General features: G+C 46.9%; 2 protein-coding genes across 2 annotated transcripts; both read left to right on the forward strand.

The window, feature by feature from the left end:
* On the forward strand, nt 1–26,810 carry LOC147622472 (Polyketide cyclase / dehydrase and lipid transport protein). The gene is made up of 4 exons (XM_086822054.1): nt 1–504; nt 25,703–25,898; nt 26,049–26,180; nt 26,303–26,810. The coding sequence occupies exons 1-4, from the start codon at nt 197–199 to the stop codon at nt 26,417–26,419; spliced, it is 753 nt and encodes a 250-aa protein (XP_086678180.1). The 5' UTR covers nt 1–196; the 3' UTR covers nt 26,420–26,810.
* On the forward strand, nt 4,058–5,979 carry LOC147622473 (uncharacterized). The gene is made up of 2 exons (XM_086822045.1): nt 4,058–4,091; nt 4,122–5,979. The coding sequence occupies exon 2, from the start codon at nt 4,124–4,126 to the stop codon at nt 5,972–5,974; it is 1,851 nt and encodes a 616-aa protein (XP_086678171.1). The 5' UTR covers nt 4,058–4,091; nt 4,122–4,123; the 3' UTR covers nt 5,975–5,979.
* Nucleotides 26,811–27,077: the final 267 nt, after the last annotated feature.

Consider the following 27,077-nt stretch of genomic DNA (forward strand, 5'->3'; position numbering starts at 1 on the left):
GGAGGAATTGGTCAATTGGTGGATGTTATTGTGAGCTCCCTCCAGAACGCCCACGTGATTTAAAAGCGTTTTTCTTATTAGCGGGGAGGTGTCGTTCAAGAGAGCCCTCTCAACCCTAACCCTAATCCGAATCTGAGCCCTAATTCTAGCCCTCTGAGATCTGTGAAACAGGCCTTGCTTCTTTGTTCTCTTTGGAATGCAACGCTTGCGGCCCTTGCTCAGAGCCGCAAATCGAAGCTTTGCACAGCAGCTTCCTGGGCGATCCCTTCCTGCAGATGTCTCAGTTACAGGGGGGATGCTTCTGCAAACCACCTCGACGCCATCGCTTTATCTACACAGGAACCTGCGGTTGTTTTTCAATGCAAGCTGGCCATCGATGGATCCGATTATCAGACGAGGATCTCCGGAATGCTTGAAACTGCAGCGCCATCATTTTCTGAGCTTTGGCGATGGCGATGAGGACACGGGTCTCTCCAAGCAGCATGAGGAGAGTCGCGTTGTCGGGTATTATGAGTTTTTAATCTCGTTTAATTTTATTCCTGCAGAATCACTATTTTGCGTTGAAGGTTATTAAAACTTTACTATCTATTGAGTAAATTACTTCCCAGAAATAAAATACAAGTGTTGTGGGGGTTTTCCGAGGACTTTGATTAGATTTACCAGACAGATATATCATTTTTTGCAAATCTAGTGGATAAGCTGTTAGAATTCCAAACTCCTGCACATCACTCAGATGAATATTAACCTTACCTTCAATATCATGTAGCCTTAGGAAGTGTTTGGATGGTTGATTGGCCTATTTTGCTACATAACACGCCCCTAATCGTCACCTACTTTATACAATGTATTATAAATACGCACCATTCATTTACTAGTGAGAGTTTACATGAACCTATTCTCCATACAATCACTTACCTACTCACCATCTCTTTTTTTTCCCAAGAAAAGATTTGCAAAAATGCAGCCAAAACGGCTAAGTACATGATCTAGTCTCAATCAAGGGAGACGAGAAAAACAATTGGGAATGAATGGGCTCTTCCTCGCTGGCTGGCCGCTCTCGAAAGCTCGCTCTCTCATACAATGTGTGGGTGGGGACAGCCAAACAGGTGGCTTGTAATGCGAAGTAACCTTGCAGTCTCTGACACTAGGAAAGGACTGTTGCTCTAGATCTGTAGAAAAGCCTCTCGATGTTTCCGTGTATGCTCAGAGCTGCCTTGCAGCTTCTCCCACTGGCCACGGAGGGTGTGTATGATGTCTGTCCATATGTTCTGGATGGACTCGGCAGGAGTGCCCTCTATGAGCGAGCACGCCAAATGTGCAATGCTGCTATACTACTGATGATCTCCCACCTCTAACAGGGGACTGTGGTACTCCTCCTTGCTGAGGCTGTTGTGGTACTGTGGTGAGAGAAGAGAAGGGCGAGGTCCTGTCCGGGTTCCTCATATCCTCGGGCCAGTGTTGACTCAAAAGTTCAGGCTACTGCCCCCCACATAATGGTGCGGGCAGATTTCTGGTCCATGGTGAACATACGGAGGTTCCGCAAACTCTCTAGCACTCCTTACCTGTCATAGCAAGTTGTCTGAGCTATGCCTGTTATGTCCACCAACATCAAACTCTCATTAGTGGCGTATGGAGTAGCAGTCTTGTTGCCGAGAGAGTCTATATGCCTTGGATTTGGTCGTTTTAAGGGCAGACACTTGTTTTGCTTTTTATAAATTAAAAAGGCAACTGGCTCCTTACAAATCCAGGCGCCCATGGGAGCCCCCTTTTTAACACTTTTCTTTTAGCCATTATGAACAGCTTTCCATGCCCAAACAATCCCAAACAGTCATCTTAGCTCCCAATTAGCTGTTTGCTGGATATCCGTTTGATCACATGGACGTGGTTGGGACGTTTGTAAAGTGGTACAGCATGTACAGACAGAGGTCATAGAACCCTTGTGCAATGCATGCCCAGCTAGGCCTGAACCTCCTGTTTGTACCTGTAGCACCTTGTACGTTCTGTACTCGCTATCCTGTACCAGCTGTACCTAAGTTGCACCTGGCTGTACTGGGTGCACCTGATTTTGTACCGGTTCAATATCTGAATTGTACTTGGCGCTATACGACTTTCTGAACCAGTTGTACTTGCTGAACACAGAGGTATTTGATTGTGCTTGCTCGTGTACATGCTATGGCTGCCTGTGTACCTAATGTTTGGGCATTTGTACTAGGATCAGCACCCACACAGGTAGAGGTTTATGCATGTTTTTTTTGGGCATTTAATTATATTCGATAATCTGGCCTTGTCTCTAGTGTAGGGAAGTGTCACGTGCATCCCGCACTTGGATGCCACGTAGACATTTCTGTACAGAAGGTGCAGGACCTGGGATGGTGAACTGGTCCCATGTGAGCCCAGTCCGGGACAAGTCAGCCAGGGATCCATCTCAGTCGTCCGAGGTCAGGTGTGCATTGTCCTGCACATGAGTCCAAGGTCAGGTGTGCACTGTCCTGCACATGAAGCAGTGCCAGTCCGCGCTGTGAGTCTCCCTCTGGAATGATGTCAGATGTGCTGTGTATCTGGTTTGCAACTGGATGCCAGGCCTCTGTAGGCATGTAGGTTTGCATGTAGAGAGGGGGCCAGCCCATAGGGCTACCCCAGTGCGAAGACTTGCACTTGCACTCTTAGTATGGGCATGGGGGAGGTGTAGAACCACCCCCAAGGGGCCAGGAGGGCCCAAGCTTTGCCCCCCAGCCAAGGCATGGGCTGGAAGGGCTGTCGGCCAGCCCTAGGGCTGCTGGACAGGCAGCCGACAGGGTTTGAAACCCTACCCAGCAGGTCAGGCTAGGTGTAGGGGCAGTCCCACACCCATGCGCAGGTGTGCCCAGCCGCCTGAAGCTGTCCTAGAAGGCTGCGCAGAAAGGCCAGCAGGCTGCCTAGTGTGCAAGCAGCATTTATTATAAGTGTGAAAGCATTTATTTAAATAAGACCCAGTCGTGGAGCTACCTGAAACTGGCCGAGAAAAGGTCAAGTTTGTGTATTTGTTTTTCAGATTTACATCATTCTAATAAAGCAAATACACCATCCGTGGTGGGGGCCCTACAGAGGGTAATTGGGACCCAATACTGTGTCCTCTCCATCTCCCCCTTCTCTCTCTATTTTCTGCACATCGTCTTTCAGTTTGTGCGTTAATTCCGTCGCGAAAAGAGTGCTGATTTCTGAGTTTTGAAGTACCGATCCTTCTCCGAAGCTTCCGCTTATTACAGTGGTATCAGAGCTCACTTCAAGGACAAAGATTCAGCAAAGAAAACCAGAAATTTTTTTCGCTCGTGTGGTTGGTTTTTAGACGCTGGTGGACTACCCCTTTCGGAGTGACTCCTGTCCCTCGAAGGACGGTTGGTTTTTAGCCTCCGGAAGCCTCCGGAAGTCTCCCACACAGATAGTGGATGGTCAGATTGCGTTCCGGAAAAGAATTGCATTTTCCCGCTATGGCGAGTTTTGGCGACGAGAGAGAACCAGAACCATGGAACCAGAGTGCACGAGGCAGCCCAACTAGGGCACCCGGCTTGAGTGTCACAGACATGTTGCAGCAAATGATGCGAGCAATCGCAAACCAGACAACCAAGTTGGATGAGCAGAAGGCGCGGATTTTGGCTCTGGAGGAGCGTTCTCGCTCTCTAGCGTCGCATTTTCCATCTCCTCCTCCCTCTCCTGCCGTATCCCAGATACCAGATCCTCGTCAAACAGGGACCCTCTCGCGGGGTCACAGCCGCAGCCAAGCTCCTTGCTTGAGATGCAGATGCATGCATTGGAGATTCGACAACGAGGAGACGACGCCATGCGACGAGTGAAACACGAGCGTTACCTCCGAGCTTTGGACACCAGATTGACACCGACGGCGCCCTCGAATCATTTTCTCGAGAAAATGAATTTCAGTAAGTATAATGGTAAACTCGATCCCACTACTCTGTATTCATGGTTACATCAATTTGAAGCTTACTTTGCCGCAGTTAGGAAAACAGATATTGACAAAGTGATCTTAGCTAGTTGGTACTTGGAAGGTGAGGCCACTCCTTGGTGGACTCAGTGGGCTCATGCCCACACCAGAGCAGGTATGGCAGCTTATGCCCACACCAGAGCAGGTATGGCAGCTTATGTGTGGGACGAGTTCGTCCGCGACCTTAAGCAGCGGTTTCTACCGCCCCACTACCTTGAGCGACTCGAAGACGAGTTCAGGGGAGCGCGTCAGAACGCGCAACCAGTCCTTCAGTTTGCCAATAAAATTTCGACCTTGTGTCTGCAATTAGGCTTATCTGATACGGACAAGAAAGGGCAGTTTTTGTATGGCCTGGACACGCAAATCCAATGGGAGGTGCGTATGTTTAGGCCATCCACCTTTGAGGACGCACTCTCGCTTGCGCAGAGTGCAGAAATGAAACACAATGGTGGCAAGCCCAAGACTTCCCAGCCGGCTTCTCCCAAGGCTAATGCCTCGGGGGGCAAAAGCCAGAACCAGACGGGGTCTTCCCCAGGACAGAGCCCGGAGGCCTCTGGCTCCAAGAACTCGAACAATGCGTCTAAGCTTACTCCAGACCAGAAAGCGGAGGCAGGCAAGACAGGTGGCAAGTTGAGTGCTGAGGAGCTTGCTCAGTACAGGAAGGAGGGTAGATGTTTCTTTTGTCACACAAAAGGACATACTTCTCGGGATTGTCCGAAGAAGCCTCCAAAGGCCGCCGCCGCCTCCACAGCTTCCGTGGTGAGCACAGCTCCCACACAGACTCCAGCGGCTACCCCTAGTTCTTCAACCCCCGGTGCTTCAGTTGGAGCAATTATTAGCCGGGAGCTCGAAGATAAGCAGAAGGGCGCCCTTGACCAGGAGTATGAGCGCAACGAATTGCTCAAGTCCTTTGGCTACATAGGTGGCCAGAGAGTCGTCTTGTTTGACAGCGGCAGCACGGAGGATGTGATCACGGAACAGGCCGCTAGGCGTGCCCGTTTCGAGCTAACTCCGGTGGACAAACAAGTTGAGGGTTTTAGCACAGGTATGACAACGAGCGTCAAGTATGAAGCTCTAGGTGCTACGTTAGTGATTCAGGGCATAGAGTTTGTGCGTGACTTTATGGTTGCCCCTCTTGTAGGAGCAGACATAATTTTGGGTATCCAGTGGTTTCACAAGTTTCTTCCTGATGTCAAGTGGGACAAGCATACGTTCCAGATTGATCGGAATGTGTCAAACACCCCGGTGACCATTAAGTGTGAGCCAGGTATTCCAAACTTTCCGCTCATAAACCACTTGCAGGCTAAGCGAGCAGTCAGGAAAGGCGCACAGTGTGCGATGATTTACATCCAGACAGCCCAGACGGTGGCCAGTGCTTCCGAGAAGTACTCGGTTCTCCATGAAAAGTTCCAGAAGATTTTTCTTCGGGACAGTCTCCCTCCCCAGCTCCCCCCGTCCAGACCGGAGGATCACAAGATTGACCTCCTCCGAGGCTCGGAACCCCCGAGCAAGTTTCCGTATCGCCTTTCTAAGGCAATGGAATCGGAGTTGGACCGCCAACTCCAAGAATTGTTGCAAGTTGGCTTCATCCGCCCCAGCGTGTCGCCATTTGCAGCACCGATCTTGTTTGTCAAGAAGAAAGATGGGTCTTCTCGGTTGTGTGTCGATTATCGTGCACTCAACAAGCTGACTATCAAGAGCAGATTCCCGATGCCTCGAATTGACTATATCCTCGAGAGGCTGAATGGAGCTAAGGTGTTCTCCAAACTGGATTTAAAGAGTGGGTACCACCAGGTACGGATTGTAGAGGGGGACATCCCCAAGACAGCCTTCCGTACAGAACGGGCCCACTATGAATTTGTGGTTATGCCATTTGGATTGACGAACGCCCCAGCTACATTTAACCGCATGATGATGCGTATTTTCCGGGAGTTGATTGGAGTGTGTGTGTGTGTTCATATTTCTGGACGACATACTCATATTTTCAGCTACAGTTGAGCAGCATGACATTGATGTGGAGAAAGTCCTTAGGTTGCTGGAAAGCAATGAGCTCTATGTCAATGAAAAGAAGTCAGAATTTTATCTGTTCCAGGTACATTACTTGGGATATATAATCAGTGTCGAAGGCATTCGACTTGATCCGGCTAAAGTGGCCGAGATTGTTAACTGGAAAGTATCTCTCAGACTGCTTATGACATTAGATCATTTGTGGGTATATGCCAGGCATATTCCACCCACATTGACAAGTTTTCTGATCTCTCGGCAGACCTCATCGATCTGCTAAAGGGAGTGAAAACAAAGAGGCAAAAGATTCGAATGACTCCATGAGCGTTGGAGGCATTCCAGAACCTCAAGGTGGCTTTGTCAGAAGCGCCTTGTTTAGCCCTTGCCTCGTGGGACGAACCATTTCAAGTGATCACCGATGCGAGTAACATCGCAATTGGAGGTGTATTGCAACAGAATGGTCATCCGGTAGCTTACATGTCTTGTAAGTTACTGCCCGCCGAAAAGAACTACTCAGTCTATGATCGTGAACTCCTAGCAGTTATACAGGCCTTGAAACATTGGAAACATTTCCTATATGGCCGTGACTTTGAGGTTCGCACTGACCATTAGGCATTGCGCTGGATTCAGACGATGCCAAGTGCACAGTGGAGTGATCGACAACACCGCTGGAGTCAGATATTCCAGCAGTTCGGTGGTATGATTGAGTACCTTCCAGGAAAGGCCAATCCAGTGGCCGATGCTTTGAGCAGGAAGGGACAAGTATCTGCGATTCAGACCACTAGACTTGACCTTGTTGGTACAGGACTAGAAGACATGAAGCACACGTACGCGGATTCAGAGGAATTCGGTACGCAGTGGGAACAGGCATTGGATGCCACAGGACCATGCCATTTTCTGATACGCAATGGTTGGCTTTTCTACAAAGGCCGACTATGTGTCATGAAATCATTCCGGGCAGCTCTTCTCCATGATGCCCATGACGCCATTACAGGTGGTCATAGGGGCATGAATTCGACTCTGGAGAAATTAGAACGGCAATACTATTGGCCAAAGATGAGGCGTGATGTGTTTACATATGTACAACGCTGTGACATTTGTCAAAAGGTGAAAGCTCCTCGTGGAAAGAAGATAGGGTTGTTACAGCCTTTGCCAATTCTTGAGGGTCCTTTCCAAGACATTTCGATGGACTTTGTTACAAATCTGCCTCCCAGTCCGAGTAAGCGTAATACACAGTGTTTAACTATTGTTGACAGGTTCAGCAAATTTGTTATGCTTATTCCTTGCAGGGCCAATGTGACCGCCGAGGATGTTGCCCAGCTATTCATTCGGCATTGGTACCCGATTGGTGGGATTCCTAGGACCATAGTGTCAGACCGAGATGCCAAGTTTACCAGTCATTTTTGGAGGGCATTGTTTGATAATTTTGGTACTAAGTTGAATTTTTCCAGTGCATTCCACCCACAGACAGATGGCCAGACAGAGATATACAACCAGTTGGCCTTTGATGTGCTGAAGTGTTATGTCCACGATCAGCAAGGTAAGTGGGAATCGTTTTTGCCTTTAGTTTAAGCTGTTTTGAATGACTCTTTTTCTTCAGCTATTGGCAGGACTCCATATGAGGTAGTGTTTGGAAGGCCTTTCCAGTCGTTGTTAACCAGGACTTCGTCTTCAGTACCGGAGGCGAATAGAGTGACGGAGTCTTACCAGGAGATCCTAGAGTCCGTTAAAGACAGATTGGCTAAAGCGCAAGAGGCCTACACCCGACAGGCCAATAAAGACCGAAGGGACATGAAGTTTTCGGAAGGGGACTGGGTGTATCTTCGGATTATGAAGCAAAGATTGAAGCAGGTGGGTAAGCGATGCCCAAAGTTGTCTTTCAGGAGCTTCGGACCATTTCCCATCCGGAAAAAGATTAATGAGGTGTCTATGCAGTTAAAGCTACCTCCGAGTTGGACTAAGCACGATGTATTTCATGTCAGTTGGTTAAAGCCATATGCAGGTCCACCCCCTTCAGAGGTCAAAGACCAAGCGGAACCAGACATTATTGATGAAGCAAAAGTAATGGTTCCAGAACAGATCCTTCTGCACCGTTTCAAGCATGGCTTAGGCCGAAGACTACGACAGTTCCTCACAAAGTTTCAGGACCGAGGAACTCATGAAGCGGTATGACTCGACAAAGAATTTTTCGAAGACTATCCGGCATTATTGACGGATTATTTGGAGGCTATGCAGCTTCCGTCAAGTTAAGCAAAAGGGGATGTCACGTGCATCCCGCACTTGGATGCCACGGGAACTATCTCCAACCTGCCCTCACTGTGAACTGGGGTAGTGGATGTATCCCCAGTAAGAATGTGACCAGAATACCTACAGAGATCTTGTAAATCTGAACGAGAAGGGGTCATGTGCCTGGAAGCACCACTGTCTAGAATCCACTCCCGAGTATCCTTTGCGGAGAATCCTCCTGGCCTGAAGAAAATGAAACATCGGTGTGCACCTCTAGGTGCACAAAAGCCGGAGTCTTGATGATTGCTGCTGCTGAGGAATCTTCACCCTTCTCGGTCTTCCGCTTGGGACACCGCCTCCAATAGTGGCCTTTCTTGCCACAATCATTACAGGTCCTCTCTGCCTTTAGTTTCTCGCGGTCAGTAACGGACTTCTTCTCAGAAGACTTCTCTTTGCCTGTGTTACGGCCTTTCGACTGTTGGCCAGTTAAGGCCTCCGAACCTCCACCCTGAGGAGGGTTCATGAGTCGTTCCTCCATGGTCCAAGACCATGGGCACAAGCTCCTCCCACGTGATGGTGCTGAGCCTGCCACACTGGTAATCAAAGACCAGTAAAATGCTGAGTACTGAGAGGGCAAGTGTGACAGAGCAACGTTATGGCCATGTCCTTTGAAGAACTTCCTGGTGAAGAGCCTGCAGCTTGTTAATATGCTCCCGCATCGTCGACGACTTTGCATGGCTCATAACCCGCATTTGTACTTCCAAGGAAATCCTCTTCATGGGCGATACCCTGTTGTAAAGAGAGGCCAAATGCTGCCATATACCTCTAGCCAGCGTCATATGCTTTACATGATTAATTACCTGCGGTGTGCAGTTGAGAAAGATAAACGAACGAACCCTAGTGTTGACAAGATCCCACATCTGTGCCTGTGCCGCCTGGTCCCTTTCGATTGACGGTAGCTCCCCTTCCTCTACCTTCGGCTGTGGAACCTCAACAACGACGAAATCAGCGAGATCGAAAGACTCCAGAACAGATTCCATCATAACCTTCCAGATGCTGTAATTGTTCCCGTCCAACTGACAGTCCACTGGGAACGTGGGGAGAGTTGGGATCTTCACATGCTTCTCAGCCATCTCTAACAAATCTGCCATCGCGGGGATGTAACTGAAAAGGGTGGGTGGGTGGGAAAAAAACTTTAAACCTGCAAGTGGCTGTCCAGCAACTTAGCCCGCCTTCCTCTCGCTACTTCTCTTCCCGAACAGTCCCTAACAGTCCACCAATCAGCAACGTAACAATCCCCCTCTTGCTGAGAAAACTCCCAAGATCTTTCAAGAGCCTAGGGCTCTGATACCATGTCAAAATACGCAGTGCAGATGATAACAAAATCTGAGACCACAAGAGCAAGTAGAGTGCAGGAAATAGATAGCACAAGAAGAGGAGAGAGATAGGCGTGTAACTCTTCTCTATACACAAGATCCCGCAATGAAAAGATGATACAATGAGGGGGGAGTCATGGGGCCATTTTATATGGCCCCATATATGCAGTCGGCCTGCAGTAGGGACAGCCGACAGGACAAAAAATGCCCACGACCAATGAATATCACTAGTCGGCCAGCTTCTCAGGTGTCATGTGCAGAGTGTGTATCTACCGTGTGCTACACGCACTTCGAGGTTCGGGGAAGCTTGGAGCTAGGCAGGCTGATTGACGAGCTGAGTTAGGGATAGACTAACGGGCGGGCACCTAAGTTTGGACGGGCGGGCACCCAAGTGTGGATGCCCGATGACCGGCCAAGAGCCTATAAAAGGGTGGCCAAGGTTAGTCATTAGTCATATAGAGTCTCGCGTGATTTGTGAAAGCTCTATGGTTTGGAGCCTGGATCTAGTGCAAACGTGCACCTGCTTTACGCAGCTGAGGCCGGCAGCAATCTCGAGGCCCGCATTTTCGTGGCGGTATGGGACGTCGCGAGGAGCAGATTGGTCGGTACGTCAACCTAGTTAGCTCAGCTCGTGGCTCGGTGGTGACAGCCAAGACTGTGGGCTCGCCCACGGCTGTCATGGTTGGGAGGTGAGTTAGGCCTGCACCCCCATGTTGTTTGTTTGTTTGCAGGTTTCGAGTCTCGTACCAGGAGCATTCCACGAGGAGATCCGGTGGGGATTTGATAGTGGTATCAGAGCGTGTCTCGTGAACGAGCAAGTCGGTAGGTAGAGAAGATGAGGTCGAAGAAAAGGTATGAGTTCGAGAAGCTTGCTGTTTTTTCAGTTAGTATGTGCTTTTTCATCAAAGAAACCCGTGATGAGGGTGTAGGTAGATGATAGGGTTTGTTTGCAAGAAGAAGGCTAGATTCATGTTTGTGCAGTCGCATGAACTGTTGAGAGAGAAAAAAGAAAAAAGCATGTTCGCTTTTGTTGAAATGAGGGAGGGAGCGCGAGAGGGAGCGAGAGAAGCGATCGTCGGCTGTTTGCGGGTGTTGGTTGAGTGCGGTTGGCCGGGTTCAAGCGTTGCTACCGGAAGTTGTAGGCACAGGCGTGTAAGCGGCGAGCGCCTAGGCCCACGCAGGCAGGCGGCCAGGCTGGTAGGCTCCTTGGCCTACGCAGGCAAGCGGCCAGGCTGGCAGGCGCCTAGGGCCTAGGCCCACGCAGGCAGGGCGGCCGGGCCTGCACAGGCGGCCAAGCCTAGACGTAGGCTGGCGCAGGCGGCCACGGTCACCTGAGCAAATGAGGCGTTGGCAGCACGGTCGGCGACAGCAGCAGCAAAGGTGATGGCACACCCAGTCAGGCGACGACAGCATACATGCCGGCTGCGCTAAATCCAGGAGGAAAGAGAAAAAAAAAATCCAGAAAAGCATTCGGCGCTTTTGTTTTTTTTTTAAGATTAAACTTTTTGTTTTAAAAAGAGTTTAAAGGTCCCCTTTAAGGTTTAAAGGTGTTTTTTTTAAGAAAGCAGAATATATATATATATATATATATATATATATATATATATATATATATATATATATATATATATATATATAAAACACAAAAGCAAAAGCTCAAGTAGCTTTTAGGGACAGTTATAGAAACTCCTTATGTGGGCTTTTTGCCACACATCTCTCAAGTTTTCAAGCTCTCAAGCTCTCAAGTTCCCTCGCACTTGTATTGTGCAAAGATCGAATTTTCTCTCCACTTGTCCTCTTCACGATGTCAACCCAAGAATCGGAGTTGGAGCCCCTTGTCGAACGCGAAGGCTTGCCGGCTACGGAAGATACCGATGCCGATCTTTTTGACGATTGTGTCAAAATCAGATTTCCAAGAGTTCAAAGTTGCTCTCGAAGCTTCTTCTTTGGAACGTTAGGCACAAATTGCCGCCCAGATGCAAGCCTTGCAGAACTCCATCTCTCTCTTGACCACTACCCTCTCTTCTCTTTCGGGTATGGATACCTTGGCCTCTGCTTTAGGTCCCAATATTACTCCGGAACCGTTCGGGGGCGAGCAAAAGCAGCGTACCAAGGAGATCGTGGACACATGGCTACATAAGTGGCATGTTCATTTTCAGTTTCATCCATATGATGATGGAAAAAAGATCTAGTTAGCGGTAGGTTTCCTCTCAGGCAAAGCTTTGCTTTGGTGGAAGGAACTCAATCCTAAGCCAACAACTTGGGCACAATTCGAAGACGTCTTCAAGAAGGAATTCCTCAAGAAAGAGGATAATTATTATGATGTTGCCCGGTTTACAGCTTTGACCATGACCTCGCAGCACCTCACTTATGAGGTCTATCTCCAGGAGTTTAGGGACTTACAGATGAAAGCTACAAAGATGGATCCCACTACTCTCTGGGGGTTCTTCGTAGCTGGTTTACCAGACTCATACCGTTTACAAGTTAAAAATAACAAATGCAAAACATTGGACGAGGCCATTCATTCAGCTCGTATCTATGATGATACAATGGTCTCTTCCAAGTCGAAACCCGTTACCAAGCAGGGAAACAAGCATAAAAGAAAGTTCTCTGTACCTATGGCTAACATGACTGAAGGAAAGTCTTCGGACCAATCTTCGAAGAATTCAAGTTCGACACCAGCGAGGAAGAAACGACTCCTTAAGGCTTTAAAGCTCAAGAAGGAAGGACGTTGTTTTATCTGCGAAGAAAAAGGACACATGCGTAACGAGTGTCCGAAGCAAAAGGGTGCAAAGACCAACGCAGGACCCAAGCCTAAGGCAGCTAACCAGTTGTCTTTGACAGGTACGTCAGTTACAGTACTTTCTCGCCCTAGTACATGCTTTGATTGTCTGTTCAACTCTAAAGTATTTGGCTTGCATGATCTTCTCCGAGTTTATGGAGAAGTGAATGGCCATAGAATTCACATTCTTCTAGACCCTGGCAGCTCTCACAACTTTGTTAACTAGAGGTACGCCTACCTGCGGGAAGGCAAGTATGGGATCGAAAGGTAGAGATGCTTCCAATCTAGATTCAGGACTACAAAGATACTCTGGAATGCTATGTTATGCACCTAGAAAATGTAGACTTGTTATTCGGGATTGAGTGGTTTAAGACTCTTGAAGTCCAGATAGATTGGTCTAGTCATATTTTTTCTTTTCAGCATAGGAACATCCAGTATAGTATTTTAGGTGATTGTATACATCCCTCTGAAGGACCTCTTGTAAATACAGTTGATTTTGGAAATATAATGGATTCTTCTTTGTATACCGCTTTCCATTGTGTATTGATTTCACTTTCTTCCTTTCTCATCCCTTCCATGGATGTCAATGAATTAAGTGTGTTTGAAAGCAAAGAATTACAGAAGATACTTGATTCGTTTTAAGATGTATTTCCTAAGGAACTGCCATCGGGTTTACCACCTGAACGGGCCGTAGATCATCGTATTGACTTGATCCTTGGTGCTCATCCTGTCACTATTTCACCTTACAGAATGAGCCAAGCTGAGGAAGATGAGTTGGCTAAACAACAAGAAGATTATTTGAGGATGGGCCAGATCCGTCCAAGTAAATCACCTTGGGGTGCACCTGTGTTGCTTAGGAGAAAGAAGAAAAACACCTGGAGAATGTGTATAGATTACAAGAGATTAACAAGTTGACAATTAAGAACTGTTATCCTCTCCCTAGATCAAATGACCTGATTGACCGGTTAGCAGGAGCGAAATATTTCACGAAGATAGATTTACGTACTGGCTATCACCAGATACGTATTCATGAAAGGCATGTCGAAAGAACCGCCTTTTGGACTAGGTATGGCCATTACGAGTTTCTCGTATTACCTTTTGGGTTGTTAACCAATGCTCCAGCCACTTTCCAGCAAATGATGAACGATCTTTTTCGTGAACATTTGGGAAAATTTGTGGTGGTGTTCCTGGGTGATATTTTGATATATAGTCGTACTCGATCATGTTAGACACCTTACGATTGTCTTATCTATTTTAAGACAGAATCGACTATATGCTAAGTTAAGTAAATGTGAGTTTTTTATGAGACAGACTTGGGGCACAAGATCACTAGAGATGGATTGAGCATTGACTATGACCGAGTTCAGAAGGTTCTGGACTGGCCTATACCGCGAACAGTGAAACAACTTCGTTCTTTTCTCGGTTTTGTTGTTTATCTTCGGAAATCTGTGCGGGAGTACTCTCAGCTCACACTACCGATGACCGACTTATTGAAAGGTCGTGGACGTAAGTTAAATCAGCCTATCACTTGGAATAACGATTTGGATATGGCCTTCAGACTTTTGAAAGATAAAGTCAAGGAAGCACCTATCTTAGCATTACCTGATCCTAGTCGACCTTATGTTCTTGAAACTGATGCTAGTGACTATGCCATCGGGCCTGCTCTATTTCAAGATGGTAGACCGGTTGCTTTTGAAAGTAAAAAGCTAGACGACACTCAATCTCGTTGGCCAACCCTTGAGAAGGAGCTTTATGCTGTGATTCATGCTCTCAAGGTTTGGAGACATTATTTATATGGCTCCAAGTTTGTGGTATTGACTGATCATCAGTCAATCAAGTATGTGTGTGATGCGGATGATTTGAGAGGAAGGAAAGCTCGTTGGGCTGAGTTAATGCAAGATTGTGATTTTGAGATTTGTTATAGAAAAGGGTCCATGAATAGTGTTGCAGATGCGCTTAGTCGAATTAGAGAGGTGAATACTTTGTCGTTCACCGAGATTTCTACTGACCTATTTCAGTCATTGAGAGGGCTTTGTAGGACTGATAGTTATTTTGGTCCATTTTGGCAGAAGATCCAGGACGGGAGCTCATTGATTGACCAAGACTCAATGATTGAGTAGTCTACCATTCAGGCTGCAGGAGGCGAGTGGATGATTCGGAATGGTTTACTATTCCGTAATGACAAAATTTGTGTACCATAGATCTCGGACATTAGGTCCAAGATTCTTAAGGAGTGTCACGACGCTCCATCTGCTGGACACCCTGGGGTACATAGGACGCTATCGTTAGTGAAACACACTTTTTATTGGCCAAAGATGAAAGGGTATGTAGAAGATTATGTTCTCAAGTGTCAAATTTGTCAGGCAAATAAAGCTGAACGCTTTAGACAGGCTGGGTTGTTGCATCCTTTGTAAATCCCATAAAAGTATTTCCATGGATTTTATTACTGGATTGCCAAGAACACATCAAGGCCACGATTCTATTTGGGTTGTGGTAGATCGCTTGACAAAAATGGCTAGATTTTTACCGACTTGGAAGACTATTACAACTACGCAATTGTTTAGATTGTACGGGTTACTGCAGGACATAGTCAGTGATAGGGACTCTAAGTTTACGAGTGATTTTTGGAAACTTGTTTTTGAGAAGTTGGAAACAACTTTGAATTTGAGTTCCTCAGATCATCCTCAATCTGATGGCCAGACTGAAAGAGTGAATCAAATTTTGGAGGATATGCTTCGAGCATATGTATCCAAAAGACAGAGTACATGGGAGGATTATCTTTCTATGTTAGAATTTGCATATAAGAGTACTAAGCATACGAGTACAGGTTTTAGTCCTTTCATGCTTATGTATGGTTTTCAACCTAGATCACCTGTTACAGTAGGATTCTCAGGACTTCAGCATGATGCAGCACGTAATTTTTTGCAAGATATGCAAGAAATGTTACAAGTTGCAAAGGAATGTATTAGAAGTGCTCAAGACCGAGACAGATTTTATTCTAATAGACATCGTTCACCTAGAGAGTTCTCTGAAGGAACGATGGTTTATTTGTGAGTTCCGAAAGATTCCGAGACTTTACGGGGACAGGTCGATCTCCGAAATTATCCCCTAGATACTGTGGACCATTTCGTATTACATGAAGGATTGGTTCAGTTGCATATGAATTGGATTTGCCTTCTCATGTGAAAGTTCATCCTGTATTTCATGTCAGTAGACTTAAGGAAGTACTGGGTATAACAGACCAGTTAGTTACTCCTCAAGAAATTATAGATGTCAAGGACATGACATTTGTTCTGCACGAACTTGAAAAGATTCTTGGATTTCGTGAAAGAAGATTGCGTAATACGCTTATCACGGAATACAAGATCAAGTGGAAGGATCGTGTTGAGGAGGACACTACATGGGAGACATTGACTACTCTTCAGAGAGATTACCCTGGCTTTTAGTGAGCTCAGGAGTGAGCTCTTAGAGAAAGGGGAGTATGTCATGTGCACAGTGTGTCTACCGTGTGCTACACGCACACAAGACTAGCTTCGAGGTTTGGGGAAGCTTGGAGCTAGGCAGGCTGATTGACGAGCTGAGTTAGGGATAGACTAACGGGCGGGCACCCAAGTTTGGACGGGCAGGCACCCAAGTGTGGACGCCTGATGACCGGCCAAGAGACTATAAAAGGGTGGCCAAGGTTAGTCATTAGTTATATAGAGTCTCGCGTGATTTGTGAGAGCTCTATAGTCTAGAGCCTAGATCTAGTGCAGACGTGCACCTGCTTTACGCAGCCGAGGCCGGCAGCAATCTCGAGGCCCGTGAGGGTAGCTTCGTGGCGGTATGGAACGTCGCGAGGAGGAGATTGGTCGGTACGTCAACCTAGTTAGCTTAGCTCGTGGTTCGGTGGCATAGTTGTCACGGTACGAAAATACGGTACGGTACGGTACGATACCGTACGGGAATATTCGGTACGATATGAAATTTTGGGATACGGTACGATAAAATACGGTTTTTATTTTTTACACTTACAAGCTATGGAGCTTCAAGCTTGAATGTGAGGGAAGGTTGGGAGGGGAGGAGTCTACAGTACTTGAGAAACCAATACATGGATATGTGTCTCTCCCGGTTGGATCTCCCGATTGTCTCCAAAAAAGAACCTGGATGGGTAATGCAATACCAAAGGTCTCCCAGTGTAGCGTTTATGACTAAGGGACCGTCCTTGCACAAATACGAGGAGTGCATCTAGGGTGATAAGTTTAGGGACTCCTCTCTAGATCAAAATGGCCATGTCCAAATGTTCTCCCTTGTGCATAACTTGAGAATCTAATTGTCTAGCCTACCTATACCAGGGATCCCCAAGTGATGTAGCAAGATTCTCTCATCCTACCAATCAAGTGTACACTACCAGTCTACCTCGCCAGATTTTTTAGGTCTCTCCACAACCCCATATGGAATACTGAGTGGACACGAAAGTTACGAAGTATTGCGAGCATTTGGGATCTTCGTAAAGCAGGGTTTCTATTTTTTTTAAGCATTTGGAAATTTTTTTTCAAGGGAAAAAAAAATTTTGGGAGAAAAAAAAAAACTCGTACCGTACGAATTCGTACGGTATCGTACCGTACGACTCGTACGTACGAATAGGTTCGTACGCGTACGAGAAACAACTATGTTCGGTGGGGACAGCCAAGACTGTGGGCTCGCCCACGGCTGTCATGGTTGGGAGGTGAGTCAGGCCTGCACCCCCATGTTGTTTGTTTGTTTGCAGGTTTCGAGTCTCGTACCAGGAACGTTCCACGAGGAGATCCGGTGGGGATTTGACATCACGGTTGGCCCTCACACGTGTGGAGTCGGCCAGTAGCAGAGAGAATTCGGGATTGCCTGTGACCAGTCGGCCAGCATCTGGTATAGCCGACAGGTCCAATACTGCCTCCCATACCCTGGAAAAATAGGGAAAAATGGGGAAAAAATACGAGGAGTGAGGAAAAATGATAAAACACCTACAAAGGGTGGGCACACCCACAACAGAGGCCCCTGGTGTCTGATAAAGACAGGAGATGACTTCTAACAGTTATTTCTCTCTCGAAACCCTAGCACATAGGCACGAGAGCCTAGGGAATTGCCAAGGTTTTTTCTTTTCATCACCCATGTGTGCAGGCTGCCTAGTTACAGTAGGGTCTTAGTCTTCAGGAGTGTACAAGCAGGGGTTGGCAAAAGTCATTATGCATATTGCGTCACGGATTCACAAATCATTGATTTGCTTCTCAGCATGAAGCTGTCCATGGATAGGCAGGCAGCTCACATGGATGCACAGGCGGCTATTTTAGCAGATGTGTCCTCCTTTGGATAGGATGGACCATATCCCTCAAGCGCCTAATGTTCCAGATTTGGAGTCTATGGTTTCCGAGAACGAAGTGTGACACCTCCTCGGAGGTGGGTTTTTTATCATAGTTATAGGCATTTTGACCATATATATCATAAAAAGTTCTTGATCTTCAAGATCCACTAGGAATCCAAAGAAAAACATCCCATGATATATTCCATAAGTTTGTCATATCCTAATAATGGGAGCCATGGAACTGTGAAACCATATCCTAATAATGGGAACCATGAAACTATGAAACCATAAAGTCATAGAACCATATATTGTGAAAATGTCATATATGAATCCTTGAGCAAAAACATGCTCCACAAACATGTTCATAATCCTAGGATACTAGTAAAACTGTATGGGGGACTAGAGACTTGCACACACTTTGACCATTAATACGTATGACAGAGATACATGTGACATCACATTGGGGACTGAATGGTCAATTAAAACAGTACAAACCTTGGGGCCTTGTATCTTCGCCCAGACTGGAGAAAAGGCCATATCATCTTTGAGATACAAATATGGAGACATCTTTGAGATACAAGTATAGTGGGACTTTAATCAAATGCCCAAAAAAAAAACCATGCATAATCCTCTACCTGTGTGGGTATTGATCTTCACCAACACTCAGGTCTTAATAATGATAGAAAATCTACAAATGCCCGAAAAGTAGGTACAGGGGTAGCCGTAGCATGTACACTGGAAACCACAGTTAAATACCTCCATGTTCAGCCAAGTACAACTGGTTCAGCAGGTGGTATAGCCAGGTATGACATGATAGCGCCAAATTTAATTCAGATATTGAGCCGGTACAAAATCAGGTGCAGCCAGGTACATGATAGCAAGTACAGAAATGTACAGAGGTGCTGCAGGTACAAAACAGGAGGTGCTGCAGGTACAAAAAGGAGGTTTATGTTAGAAGTCATCTCCTGTCTATTTGTATACACCAGGGCCTCTGTTGTGGGTGTGCCCGCCCGTATATCATGTTTCCACACTCCCCGTATTTTTTCCCTATTTTTCCCATTTTTTCTAGTGGCTGGAGGGCTGCCAGGTGATGCCAGGAGCACTCTGAAGCCGACTTCATCTGTATCAGTCGTGGGCTGTAGGAGTGCTGGCCGACTTGATTTGCTCAGGCGTAGGCATCTGGAGCTGGCCGACTGCTATTTTCAGCAGTCGTGGGTTTTTACTCAGTCGTGGGCACTTTCTAGAGCTGGCCGACTGCCCTCATGGGTTTGTATATATTGCCCCTCATCCTCCTCCACTTTCTCATTCAGTATTTCCGGGATCTTGTGTATAGAGAAGAGTTTACACACCTCTCTCTGTGTTTCTTGTGCTGATTATTTTCTGCAGTCTACTTGCTCTTGTCTACCCAAGTTTGGATATCATTTCCGCTGCATATTCTGACATGGTATCAGAGCCCTAGGCTCTAGGAGATCTTGGGCGTTTTTCTGAGCAAGAGGGGGAGCAACAGGTTGCTGATCGGTGGACTGTTTCGGGCTGAACGGGAAGTGAAGGTGCAAGAGGAAGGCGGGCAAAGGGGCTGGACAGCCACTTGCATATTTTCAGATTTTCAGATTTTTCCCACCCACCCACCCTTTCAGGTTACTCTCCGAGATGGCAGATTTATTCGAGATGGCTGAGAAGCACGTGAAGATTCCGACTCTCCCCACGTTCCCAGTGGATCGTCAGTTGGACGGGTCCAATTATGGCATCTGGAAGGTCATGATGGAGTCAGTTCTGGAGTCATATGACCTTGCTGATTTTATTATCAAAGGGGTGCCAAGGCCGGAAGCTGAGGAAGGGGAGTTATTATCGACGAGGAAGGACCGAGAGGCACAGGCACAAATGTGGGACCGTGTCAACGCCAGGGTTCGGTCGTTTATATTCCTCAATTGCACACCACATGTGATCAACCATGTGAAGCACATGACGCTGGCGAGAGGCATATGGGAGCACTTGGCTTCTTTGTACAACAGGGTGTCACCCATGAAGCGGATATCCTTGGAAGTGCAGATGCGGGTTATGAACCCTGCAAAGTCTTCGACGATGCGGGAACACATTAACAAGCTGCAGGCCCTTCAGCAGGAAGTCCTTCAAGCTGGGAAAGAGATATCGTCCGAAGATATGGCCATCACGTTACTTTCCCACTTGCCTGGTCAGTATTCCGCTTTCTATTCCTCGTTGATCACGAGTGGCAGGCTCAGCACCATTACGTGGGAGGAGCTTGTGCCAATGGTCTTGGACCAGGAGGAACGTTTCACGAACCCTCCTCACGGCGGAGGTTCGGAGGCCTTAACTGGCCAACGGTCGAAAGGCCGTAATACCAACAAGGGCAAAGGGAAGGCTTCACCAGATAAGTCTTCCGAGAAGAAGCCTGATCCGGAACGAGAGAAGCTGAAGGCCGAAAGATCGTGTAATGATTGTGGCGAGAAAGGCCACTACTGGAGGAAGTGCCCCAAGCGGACAGGGAAGAGTGCTGATTCCTCAGCCTCAGCTGTGAAGACTCCGGCATTTGTGCACTTGGAGATGGTGGACTCCGATGCTTCATCATCTTCGAGCGAGGAGGCAGTTGGCTTCACCGTGAAGGATACCCGGGAATGGATTCTCGATAGTGGTGCTTCCAGGCACATGACTCCATCCCGTGACTTCTTCCTGGATCTGAAACGGCAGTCAGGTCGTATCTTTATTGGCGATAACTCCACTATTCCGATTCATAGTGAGGGCCGGATGGAGATTATTCCCGACGGCAAGGGGGGCAAGCATGCTTCCCGTGTTCTTTATGTCCCTGCTCTAGGTTTTCATCTTCTGTCAGTGCATGAGGTATGCAAGACTGGCTTTCGGGTGGAATTTGAGGAGCATTCAGTTGCTCTAAGGGACCGTGAGACAGGCAAAGTTGTTTGGGAAGGCGGTGTGGAGAACGGCATCTACAAGCTCTCTGCACTCTCCTCACTGACAGGCTCTCAGGTCAGAGATCTGTGGCACTTTCGTTTTGGCCACTTAAATGTGGATGCTTTGCGGCGCGCCTTCCGGGACCAGATGGTGGTTGGCTTGCCAGATGTTGGTAGTAGGCAAGGACGCTGCAGTTCTTGCATACGTGGTAAGCAGCACAGGGAATCCTTTCCGAAGCAGGCTTCCAGGCGGGCTTCGAAACCATTGGAGTTGATTCACACTGACTTGTGTGGACCACAGCAGATACCATCCTTGGGAGGATCTCTCTACTTCATGCTGCTTGTTGATGATTGTACCAGATTCACGTGGGTCTACTTTCTTTCACAGAAGGACCAGCCTTTTGCTCGGTTCAAGGATTGGCACGTGATGGTGGAGAAAGAGTCTGGATTTCAGGTCAAGACTCTCAGGGCTGACAAAGGAGGTGAATTCTCCTCGACTGTATTTTTCCGGTTTTGTGCAGATCATGGCATCAAGAGGGAATTGGCCAATACCGGATCGCCTTCGGAGAATGGAGTTGTTGAACGTAAGAATAGGACTGTGGTGGAGATGGCGAGGACCATGCTGGAGCATCGTGATCTTCCTCGTCCACTTTGGGGTGAGGCTGTGGCAACAGCTGTCCATACCATTAACCGCTCTCCTACGACTTCTGTACCCCATATGACTCCATTTGAGGCATATTTTGGTAGGAAACCCGATGTCTCGCACTTCCGTGTCTTTGGGAGTGACGCGTATGTACATATTCCGAAGAAGCAGAGGAGGAAGCTTGACTCCAAGTCCCGCAAGCTGGTATTTGTGGGGTATAACTCTCTTTCCAAGGGATACAGGTTGTATGATCCAGAGAGGAACGAGATTGTTGTCAGCCGGGATGTGGTCTTTGACGAGCATGTTCCAGCATCCACTATCGAGGAGCCGCCACTTCTTGGAGATCCAGAGGAGTCTGATGATGATTCCCAGTCTACCACTCCAGTTGATCCACCTCAGTCATCACAGGAGGTTGAGCCCGCAGCTGGAGTTGAGCCCCCGCGATCACAGGAGGCTCCACGATCTGTTCGAGTACCTAGGTGGTTGTTAGACACCCTTCGGGAGTCAGGTGTCACGGAGCTACCCTCCGAGTGGACCACAGAGGACGGCCCTCGAAGATCACATCGAGTCCGAGATAAAAGCAACATGGCGGAGCTTCTTCAGGTGAACTATGCTCTTATGTCTCGTATCATGCGGGATAAAGAGCCCACTTCCGTAAAGGAAGCCCTTTCACAGGATACTTGGAGGGAAGCCATGCAGGTGGAACTAGACGCCATCGAGAAGAACAACACTTGGGAGTTGGTACCGAGGCCGTCAAAGCGGTCAGTCATTGGTGTCAAATGGGTCTGTAAGACCAAGTACGCGGCTGATGGGTCGGTGGACAAACACAAAGCCAGGCTTGTGGCTAAGGGTTATGCTCAGCGGCCAGGCATCGACTACGAGGATACCTTTGCACCGACAGCGCGGATGACCACGATTCGGACCGTTCTTGCCCTTGCTTCTTCTCAGAGGTGGCCCGTGTACTAGATGGATGTAAAATCGGCATTCCTTAATGGTGACCTGCAGGAGGAGGTGTATGTTGAGCAGCCTCCAGGCTTTATTGTTCCAGGATCGGAAGGAATGGTTTACAGGTTACGTAAGGCCTTGTATGGTCTTAAGCAGGCTCCGAGGGCTTGGAATCAAAAGATTGATTCCTTCTTTATTCGGACTGAATTTCAGAGATCGGTTGCAGATCCGAACTTGTATCTCTTTCGGGAACGCGGCATGGTCACACTCATCATCCTTTATGTGGATGATCTCATTCTCACCGGCGGTCATGTGGAGCACATCGGAGTGACGAAGGCTGCCTTGTCAAAGGAGTTCGAGATGACCGACTTAGGCTTACTCCACTTCTTCTTGGGGTTGGAGATCTGGCAGACCCAGAGGGGGTTTTTCGTCTCTCAGCAGCGGTATGTTCATGAGTTGCTTGAGGCCTTTGGGATGGAGAACTGCAAGCCTATTACTTCGCCGATGGACCCGAACACAAAGTTAACCGTTACAGATCCTTGTGAGCCAATTGATGCCTCGCAGTACCGGAAGTTGGTTGGTTCATTGATCTGGTTGCTGAACACCAGATTGGACTTGAGCTTCTCCGTGGGGCTGTTGAGCTCTTTTATGCAGACGCCATTGAAGACTCATTGGGAAGCAGGATTGCGGATCTTGCGGTATCTGCAGAGTACGAAGGATCTGGGACTCTTTTACACAGGAGGGAATGGAGTCAAGCTCCAAGGCTGGAGCGACTCAGATTGGGAAGGAGATCCAGACACGAGGAGATCTACTTCAGGATACACTTTTACCCTCGGCTCAGGAGCGGTTTCTTGGAGCAGCAAGAAGCAGCCAACTATTGCCCTTTCTTCGACAGAGGCAGAGTATCGGGCTGCTTGTGGTGCTGCTTGTGAGGTTGTATGGCTGCGGAGGCTGCTAGGCGAGATGGGGTTTCCATAGCGGGAGCCCACAGTCATCCAGTGTGATAACCAGAGTTGTATAGCTATTGCTCGGAACCCGGTTTTCCATGCCCGGACCAAGCATATAGAGATACAGTATCACTTTGTACGTGAGAAGATCTTGGCGGGTGACATCTTGCTACTTTATTGTTCGACGGAGGACAATGCGGCGGACCTCTTCACGAAGTCTCTACCTCAGGCTACGCTCAGGCGGCACTCCAGCTCCCTGGGGCTGGTTACACAGCCAGGAGCTGAGAGGGGGTGTTAGAAGTCATCTCCTATCTATTTGTATACACCAGGGCCTTTGTTGTGGGTGTGCCCGCCCGTATATCATTTTTCCACACTCCCCGTATTTTTTCCCTATTTTTCCCATTTTTTCTAGTGGCTGGAGGGCTGCCAGGTGATGCCAGGAGCACTCTGAAGCTGGCCGACTGCATCTGTATCAGTCGTGGGCTGTAGGAGTGCTGGCCGACTTGATTTGCTCAAGCGTAGGCATCTGGAGCTGGCCGACTGCTATTTTCAGCAGTCGTGGGTTTTTACTCAGTCGTGGGCACTTTCTAGAGCTGGCCGACTGCCCTCATGGGTTTGTATATATTGCCCCTCATCCTCCTCCACTTTCTCATTCAGTATTTCCGGGATCTTGTGTATAGAGAAGAGTTTACACACATCTCTCTGTGTTTCTTGTGCTGATTATTTTCTGCAGTCTACTTGCTCTTGTCTACCCAAGTTTGGATATCATTTCTGCTGCATATTCTGACAGTTTAGTCCTGTGCAGACAGAAGTAGGGGGTTCTGTACGGCTGCAGGGCACAGATACGACCAGTAGATCGGAAAACAGTGCGGGCGGCGCTGCTGTACGGAAATGTGCGCCAGCTTTTCGTGAAGGGAAGAAGGTGGCAATCCACTTGCTTGGATGGAAGAGCCCATGAGACTCCTTTGCTATTACACAAGTCTTGGGTGCGCAAATCATCCTGTCCAGTTGTTGGAATGTAAAAATTACTAAAAACAGGGTGCCTAATTAATAATGTGTCCACTTGGTTCAAAAGAGTATGAAACCTTTTTATAAAAGAATGTCCACCATCGTTACCACCATCGTTAATCCACAGGTCACAGTAAACACATAAAAGTCCTCCTTGTCATCCTTGTTCACCTGGCTAGTGTCCAGGCAAATATCAGGTGCCCTTGGGGTAGTTTCCATGGGCCCCTTGATTTCACTGGCTGCAAACATGTCTTGTTACCATCTCCCAGGCCTCAAAGTTAGGGCAAAAGGTGCTTGCAAACATTGTTCTGGAAAATCCTCCATTACCAAAGCTTGTGCAAAAAATGTGAAAATCATAGTGGTGACATTGAATCTGGCGAGTGACTCCTCTCTCAGCCATAGTTTTCCTTTGGGGACTACCATAGTTGCAAAAAAACGTGTTTTTTGGGGGAAAAAAAAAAACTTAAACGATTCAAAATGCCCTAGTTTTGGGGACACGTTTTTTTCAAGTAGTTTTTTTTTTAAATTGCCCTCACATTTTTTTTCCGAGCAGTTTTTTTTGGGGACGATGGATTACAATTTATGTTACCTGCTATCTCTTTAATCTTAGCTAAGTTTTTGTGCATAATTTTGACTTTTATACATGAAATCTATTGTTTCTAGGCTTAAATACTATATATGCATGCCAAAATAGTATTTTAAAAATTAATGAATAAAATAGTTATTTTAAAAACTTCCTAAAAAATAAAAAACGTTTTTTAAAGTATAAAATTCGTATAATACTTCCGGTTTTAAAAACGTCTGGCAACTATGGGGACTACCCTCGAGTTTGATGTCCAGATTGCCGTGAGTCAAGTTCGTCTCAATAGCACGCTGTGGTGTTCCATACCACAAAGTCGTTGCTTGCCTAGAGCTACGTCTGACCATGAGGTCCAACGTACCTCGTAGACATCTCTACCACAAGGATTTATGATACTAATCATAAGTAAGCCCAAGGTGCTCTTTTATAGTGTATTTTTAGCACACAGACATGTTATTAGGATTTTTAGCCACGAGTATGCTTTTAATTTACCCAAGGCCAATCCAAGTCTCATCCTTGCTAACCCTTAGCCTCTGGGTGGGTCCTATGAGTCCCCAAGCCCGACTAAGCTTGGGTTAGCTTCTTAACCGAACCCTCAGCCTTAGCTGACCCTGGGTTAACACATTGCATTAACCCTAGGTCCTTGACCCCTAGTCAATATTGGATTCAGGCCAGTGCGGAATGTAACACCCCCTTTCCCCCCTCCTTTGTTCTTTGGTTTTTGAACCTCATATGAGAGCTCTTTGTAGCTTGCTCCTCTTTTTGAGGGTTGTCGCTTGCATTTAGCAGATGTTTCTCTTTTTTTACTATTAGGAGTGTATCTTGGGGAAAAAATCACCAAAAAGTACTAAGATCTACTAGTGGGTTTTGGATGCACTTTTGGGAAGGCTGCAAGCTCATTCCAGGCTGAGAGAGAGAGAGAGAGAGAGAGAGAGAGAGAGAGAGAGGTATTGAACCACGATCTCCAACAGGTACTCTCCAGAACAACTTTTTGCAGTAGTGGCAGCAGTGGATTTGTATCAAGATTTTGTACCCTGGTGTCAGAAATCCATGGTTTTGTGGCGGAAAGATGAAGCAGCCCTAGAGGCAGAGCTTGAGATTGGTTTCAAGTTCTTTGTTGAACGGTACATATCACATGTGGAGTTAAAGCGGCCGACACTAATCAAGGTACTCTTGAGAGGATCTTTATTTAATCAACTTTCAATGGTTCAAATCAATTGACTAACCAGTCAGACTCACAACTGCTTGATAGAAGTTTTAATAGCTGTTGACGACAGTTTGTAATCATGTTTTTTTTCCATGATCTTTTGTAAGCAGACGTCAGTGTCTCAAAGCAGTCTTTTTGAGTATTTGATAAATGTTTGGGAATTCAAACCAGGACCAACACCAGGGTCTTGCAACCTTCACTTTTCAGTGAGCTTCCAGTTTCGGTCTCCCCTATATCGGCAGGTATTAGAAACTTGAGATACTGAAGCTTAGGTTTAATTTGATGTACTCATTAAAATTCCAGTTTATAGACTCAAAAATCAATTGTTTTAAACACCCTCAAGGTCTGTGTTGCTGTTATGCAGGTTGCAAACATGTTTTTTGAAGAAGTTGTCTCTCGCCTTGTAAGCTCTTTTGAGGATCGTTGTAATGCTGTGTATGGTCCAAGTGTTAAGATTCTTGACAACACACAGGCCGCTTGAATGAAGCAAAGGAAGCCACTCATGGCTTTTTAAAATTCTTTTTGCATGAGCGTCATGCAGCGTATTTTGGTGCATTGGTATTTGGGGAATTGTTCTTTATGACCCGTTTAGATGGGTGGGTAGCATGCCATAATTGTGGCGGACCCCATAATTGATTAACAGATTAGAATTGCATGTGTGGCTGCCCTTGCTCAAAAGGAATAAAAGTCCAGCAAGGACGACCTTGCTTGTGATAATATTGATATTACAAGGGCACCCACATGATCCATGGTGATGTGCTATGAAATTGAACTTGTCTATTGTCACGATTGTGGTACCAAATCTAGTAGCAGACTAGAGTCTCGTTATCAACTTCGTTACCATAAATGTTCAGAATGCACTTCAGCCCTCCCCACTTCAAGCCTATATGTTATCTAGCATTCAAAGATGTGCACCACAATGATGCATACTTCCATGAGCTCACACATGCATGTACAATGTGTTGCAATTTTCAGTGTAAGTTGTTTTTAATATCTTGAACCTTAATTTCTTGTCCCAAAAGGCTTTTGCACTACTTTTAAGAGACAGGCATTTTTTAAATCATATTGTGGTGAATGCTATAGCACTTGGATGCACCATGTCTTCAAGTGCATTTACCCGCTTCTTTGTTTCTTTAAAA

Source organism: Cibotium barometz, chromosome 28 (genome assembly GCF_041138505.1).
Source record: "Cibotium barometz isolate CiBa-2024 chromosome 28, ASM4113850v1, whole genome shotgun sequence".
Lineage (NCBI taxonomy): Eukaryota > Viridiplantae > Streptophyta > Polypodiopsida > Cyatheales > Cibotiaceae > Cibotium > Cibotium barometz.

Bases quoted from the DNA above. Each gene is read 5' to 3' on its own strand.
- LOC147622472 (XM_086822054.1), top strand. From the start codon at position 197: ATGCAACGCTTGCGGCCCTTGCTCAGAGCCGCAAATCGAAGCTTTGCA. The intron at 505-25,702 runs GTATTATGAGTT...GATCTCCAACAG, and splicing joins GAGGAGAGTCGCGTTGTCGG to GTACTCTCCAGAACAACTTT. The intron at 25,899-26,048 runs GTACTCTTGAGA...TTTTGTAAGCAG, and splicing joins AGCGGCCGACACTAATCAAG to ACGTCAGTGTCTCAAAGCAG.
- LOC147622473 (XM_086822045.1), top strand. From the start codon at position 4,124: ATGGCAGCTTATGTGTGGGACGAGTTCGTCCGCGACCTTAAGCAGCGG.